Raw genomic sequence first — 5,858 nt, forward strand, 5'->3', positions numbered from 1 at the left:
TAGAGATTCCTTGTACAACGTTTTATTTTACTTGTCCAAATAAATAACATCCGGATGATATCTCGCCGCTCCGCGACGCGACTTTCACGCCGGTTGTTGTTGAAAGAGGGGAATTCACAGTATCACAATCGCGATGAGATCTCTCGCGATCCCCCGGACTCGTGTGGCGCGCAATTATTTCTAACGATGCAAACGACGAGAGAGAGAGAGAGAGAGAGAGAGAGAGAGAGAGTATTTCTTCTTCACGGGCGTTAATATATTTTATCACGGTTTTCTGCAACTAATACATTTTTGCAGGAACGATTAATAATGCATTTTATTCCGAAGGCGCGGCTCTCCGCGCATCCGTCAGATGCGCGCACTCGCAATTGCAAGGCACTGCTGCGTCCGCAAATTACAAACGCGATTGCACGGAGAAACCGAGTCCGACGTGGAAGTAGAGGTCTCGATCAAGTCGACGAACGAGAGAAAAAGTTACGGAGTCGCCGGAGCGTAAAGTAGCCTCTTCGTCTTTGAGCCTTTAATTGCCGGACCGCCTCTGAACATAAAAATTAAAACTTCTTCGCGGATCTTTAACGCCTCGCTCGCAGCTGCTTAAGAAAAATTTTAAAGGTTTTGAATTTTTTCGAAGAAAGCTATATTTTTTTTTCTTTAACGTCGACGTTTGCAGCGAGATATTTCCTCAATATTTCTCGGTTGGTCACGAGAGGTGTGACTTGAAAAATGAGATATTTTCCTTGAAATGTCTGTTTAAATGCGACATACACTGTAAAAAATTTAATGTCCCAGAAAGTCCACTCTAAATTTTGTGTTAATTAAATGTCGATATAACATTTCTAAATGTAAAAAATAACACGATGAATGAGTTATTTTAACACAAAATTTAGAGTGGACTTTCTGGGATATTAAATTTTTTACTGTGTATATTTTAACAAAGCGAAGTTATTTTTTATTTGTGAAACTTGATCAAGAACATACGATAATATATGACCAACTTATATATAATAGCTCGTGTCAGAAGTCAAATCTAATCTCAAAGATCGAGATGCAGTTTCCTTTAACGCTGTACCGGCAATGAGACGACGAGGTATTTTCCAGTCGGCTAATGCAAAATCGAAAAACGAAAACATTTTCCCCCTCGGAAACGTTTGCGCCTGAAGGATTAACAAACGCTGGAATTACGCAATTGCCGTAATTATCGATTGCGACAACGTATAAAAGGTTCTGCCTTGTTTAGCCCGTTTCCTTGGAGTTATCGACTCTACTTTCTCTCGACTGCGTAAAAAATTATTGTATTCCGCAATATCCGTTAGTTATGACACGTGCAGGCGCGCTGCTTACGTATCTCCGTGTATCTCTGCATAGAGCGTAAACGGTTATTGATGGATAGGTTGCGACCAAGTTTACGGAACATCGTGGCTGCGGATAGTTGAGAACCGTACGCGACCGTATACGCGATTCGCGTGTTTATATGTGTGTACGTATTCATCACGAATCCTATAATTACGATCCGAGATGTCAGATTGCTTGATTAAGTTAGCGTCGTCGATCCGTAAATTTACCGGCTTAAATCGGATTCCTTCATATACGTCAAAATTTCACATTTCACAGGCAAACGCGTTATTTCTATGCCGTATAAGTTTTACACACTTCAGAAAATCTCATTCCTTATTATTAACGAAGAAAATAACGCGATTATCTTGTTAATGAGATGGAAGGATTGCGTCGGCTTTGAAAGAACAATTCAATTTGCAGGAGCTGTAGAAGCGAATTTTAATTAATGAGAGCGCACGATTTCAAGAGCAGGACCGTTCGGAGTGTGAAATCCGATGAGTCAAGCCGAGGTCGAGGCGATATTTTGATATTCGCCCATTGTGTCACGTAGCGCGCAATGTTATAACAAATGTGAACGCACGGCGCGCGCGGCGTTTAGCGATTGCGAGAGAGGAATCACGGTATAGTGTTGTGCAAATAACGTGGGCGATTTACGTGGGTCGATCCCTCGATCCGAAACGGCGGCGTGTGCCGTCTATCTCCTGGCACCGAGCCTCTCGACCGCCGAGGAATGAAGAAATCGAAATTCGAGTTTTTCTCACGGCGCTCGCTTTCTCGTTGCAAAATCGAAAACGTCACGCGCGCGAGATTTGCCCCTGAAAGAAGAAGAAGACAAAGAAAGAACGGCGTTTTAAAAAAACGGTCGATCGATTCCTTAATCGATTACGCGAATTGGAAAGCACGTCTCGAAATTAATTAGCGGCACTTTTAACAATTTGCGGAGTCGGCAACTAACGTAGCGAAAAAAAAAAACAGAGAGAAAGAGGAGATATTTTATAGAATTTTCGAGGACAGCACGACGAGGTGTGCGCGATCTTACTTGTGCGAGATCGACGTACGATTTGGTTTACGATCGCGAAGATAGGAAGACGGCGCGGGCGCGAGAGAGATGATCGCGTGGGAAGCGATCGGGATCGCTGTGAATCCTTATAGGTCGGGGAAACGAGGACGGAGGAGTGCTGCCTGTGGTTGGCTTTGCTCGTGTGAAGTTCTGTGAAAGGGTGCGCGCTAATTGCGAAAACCAGGTAGCCCGGCCGGCGCGCTCGCCGTTGTTGGATATTCGTTAGCGCGCGCGCGCGCGAGGCGTTAGAGATTGGGCCTTAATTGTTCCAGCTCGACTGGATGCTCGAATCCAACCCATCTGGCGCGTTCTCGGCGCACGGTAGAAAATCTCATTGACGCTCAAATAGAAAACCTAATCGAGATAGCGAATAAATCTCCGGCCGCATAGATTCGCCGGCAATCAGGGAGCCGGCGGCGTGACGGGTTTGTGCATTTCTTCGAAGACACGCGTGGAAAATTGAATTCTTACGCGTCCGTGCGGAAAGTTAATCGAGATGACGAATGAAGTCGTAGGGGCTGCGAATTCGGTATATGAATCCGTGGGAATTAGGAAGCGCATAACGGTGACCCCGTTGGATTCTGTTCGAGATGAAGCGTGGAAGGTTTTGCCGATGCTTGAATGTAGAGTTAATTGAATTAGGCACGAGATGATCGCGTAGGAAATTCCGTCGAGCGAGGTCTTAATCGAAAAACGTGAACTCGTATAAATTCAAAGTGAGTCTGTTCTTATGATAATTAAAAAACGTCATTCACCTTCGACACGCGTGAATAATTCAATCGCTGCGCGCGATTGAACAATTAATTGAAACTAATTAGAAATTATATAAAGAAATTATACATGAAGCTACGAAGCCATAAATTAACATTAATCGGGAAAATGTCGTGATGTCGTGCGTGAAAAATATAATCGAATGGGAAACTAAGTGAATCAATCGCGATTTAGTCGCGTGAAGAATTTTAATCGCGTTTAATTGAAAAATTAATTGTTATGGATTGAAAAGTAGGACGTACGAGCTTGACGTAAATTCAGACAGTCGTGGCGACACATTCAATTGAAAAGTTAATTGTTATGGATTGAGAAGTAGGGAGTACGAGCTTGACAGTTGAAATCAGACAGTTGAAAAACCGTCGTGGCGACACGAGAGAAATTTTTAATCGACACTCAAGTGGTTGAAGTGAATTTACGGCGATAGGAAACCGTCGCGTGACGTTCTCTCGTTTTGACGAAACGCGCGTGCTTCCGCAGCTGGGAGCTGCGCATGAATCGCAGGACGGGCCAAGCAAGCGCGACCACGTGAAGAGTACCACCGCGATCCGGTTACGCGCCTCATCGTCATCATGGTGGTGTCACATCGCGAGTCCAGCATCTCGTCGAACATACGGGCGATAATCGAGCAGCTGAACCTGAACCCGGTGGAGAGACGCCGGCTGATCGACAAGACCAGGCATCAGGGCGGCAACGAGCGATGCAAGAGCTTCTCGGACGGGATAGTGGTGGAGTCGCAAGCGCCGAAGATCAGCATCGGCGTTTACGGTTGCAAGGACCGGAGCGCCGAGTACGAGATACCGAGCCCGATCAGCAAGACCGTGATCGCGGCGCGCAAGATCGAGATCGAACGGTCGAGATCGAAGGCGGAGACGCGGCAGAGACTCTCCACGCAGAAGAAGGACGCGCACTCCGCGTGCCAGGTGAAGAAAGAAGCGCCCGCCGCGCCGGTGAAGAGAGAATCGCGGGCGGAACACGCGAACGAGGTAAAACCGACGATATCGATCGCGATCGTGCGATAGGATTCGCTTACTGGGCTACTCGTTGCTTCGAGAGTCGTTAATCGAGAGATAGTTGCCATTTATCGCCGGCCGTAATTTATTCTAAATTTAATATTCACGAGAAAGAGAGAGGCAGTAATTTATTCGCTTACTTATTTCTCTACGATGCAATACCTAAATCTATTAATAGACTGATAGATATGATAAACCTACATCGTACATCTCTATCTACATCTGTATCTGAAATATATTAATCAGAAGTACGTAGTTGAAGTGTCACGTTAGCCACCTTAGATACACAGTCTATTAATATCATATCGCATCACGGGATTTTAATTAAGCAAGTCGATTATAATGTAGACACGTTTTGGATTTTGGTGGCGAAGTATTTCGGTGCTTTAAACGCGCAACGGGGAATCCCATTAATCGAATCTTCGCGCGAACAAAGTATGAACAAATTGATCGATCGCACAAGAACGCGGATAATACAATCCTTAATCCGAGCTGTGTGGAAACTCAAGGGGAAGTTTGAGTGCCAGCCGATAGTGACGATCGGATGCTACACTAAGGATACTTGCTTCATCAAGGATACTTCCTTAACCAAGGATACTTCCTTCACCAAGGATACTTCCTTCACCAAGGATACTTCCTTCACCAAGGATACTTCCTTTACCAAGGATACGTCCCTTAACAAGGATGAGAGCCGAGCGAGACCGACGACGATGCCTGTACCGACGAAGACTCCACCGAAAGGGCAACGGGCGGCGATCAAAGGAGAACACGTTGCTCGAATTGACGTCACGATCGAGGTAATCGGTCGTATGATAAGTAGACGGGGATCTCGAGCGCGATCGCGTTTCAACGCCCCGTCGTAACTATTACGCGACTAATAAACGAATAATCATTGTAATCGGTCTGTGTACGACTCTGTAAGGACAAGGTCGCGGACGTGTCGACGGTGTCGATCAGACCGTCGTACAAGATCGAGGATCGTCTAAGATCGCGGCAGCCAGATACCACGGCGAGCGTCAGGATCCATCGAGCTGCGAGGGAACCGACGACGATCGTGAGGGAACAGCCTCGCGTCGAGGACACGGTCGAGGTAATCGATCGGTAGCGACTACCTCCTTAAATATCGCCCTGAATGTTCCATAAGAAAAATTAATTGAACGTTTTATTTGCCGAGTTGATCGATTTATATTTTTTATGAAGTGAGATTTGTAATGATTCGTCGAAATGTCGCTGAAAGAAAAAGTAAGATTTTTATTAATAATGTTTAAGAGCGACTGGGAGGGATATCTACATTTTATATGATATCTATAATATTTACATAATTTATATTACACTGTTAAACTCGTATTGTAATCAATTTGAATCATTTTAATTTTTTAACCATTTATATAGGTCGCCACTGCTCCTACAATTTGTCGTTAATTTAACTATAATAAAACAATGGATTAATTAAACCAATGGAGTTAAAATAATACTGTTTTGCAATGAAATATAATAAATTTCGACACACGACGTGGTAGTTAAAAATAACAAAATGTTATTTAACTCAAAGTAATGGTTTAAATTTCGTCCTTTAATATTTAACAGTGTAAAATTATTTTAAATATTACAGCTGATTTGCATGCTCCCTGGCAAAGGGCTGTCGTTTGATATTCCGGGATGTTACATTGAGCTTCGTGTCC

General features: G+C 44.3%; 1 protein-coding gene across 2 annotated transcripts; it reads left to right on the forward strand.

Annotated features, from left to right (window-relative positions):
* Positions 1 to 1,011: 1,011 nt before the first annotated feature.
* Positions 1,012 to 5,499, forward strand: LOC112465576. Of its 2 annotated transcripts, none has more exons than XM_025033174.1 (3): positions 1,012 to 4,149; positions 4,686 to 4,973; positions 5,099 to 5,499. In XM_025033174.1, exons 1-3 carry the CDS (start codon positions 3,736 to 3,738, stop codon positions 5,279 to 5,281), a joined length of 885 nt encoding a protein of 294 aa, XP_024888942.1. In that variant the 5' UTR covers positions 1,012 to 3,735; the 3' UTR covers positions 5,282 to 5,499. The 2 variants fall into 2 exon arrangements, with proteins under 2 accessions (XP_024888942.1, XP_024888943.1); XM_025033175.1 differs by having other exon boundaries at positions 3,765 to 4,149; positions 4,669 to 4,973.
* The last annotated feature ends 359 nt before the right edge of the window (positions 5,500 to 5,858 follow it).

The sequence above is a fragment of the Temnothorax curvispinosus genome, unplaced genomic scaffold, assembly GCF_003070985.1.
Source record: "Temnothorax curvispinosus isolate PA1 unplaced genomic scaffold, ASM307098v1 QBEX01015348.1, whole genome shotgun sequence".
NCBI classification, from domain to species: Eukaryota; Metazoa; Arthropoda; class Insecta; order Hymenoptera; family Formicidae; genus Temnothorax; species Temnothorax curvispinosus.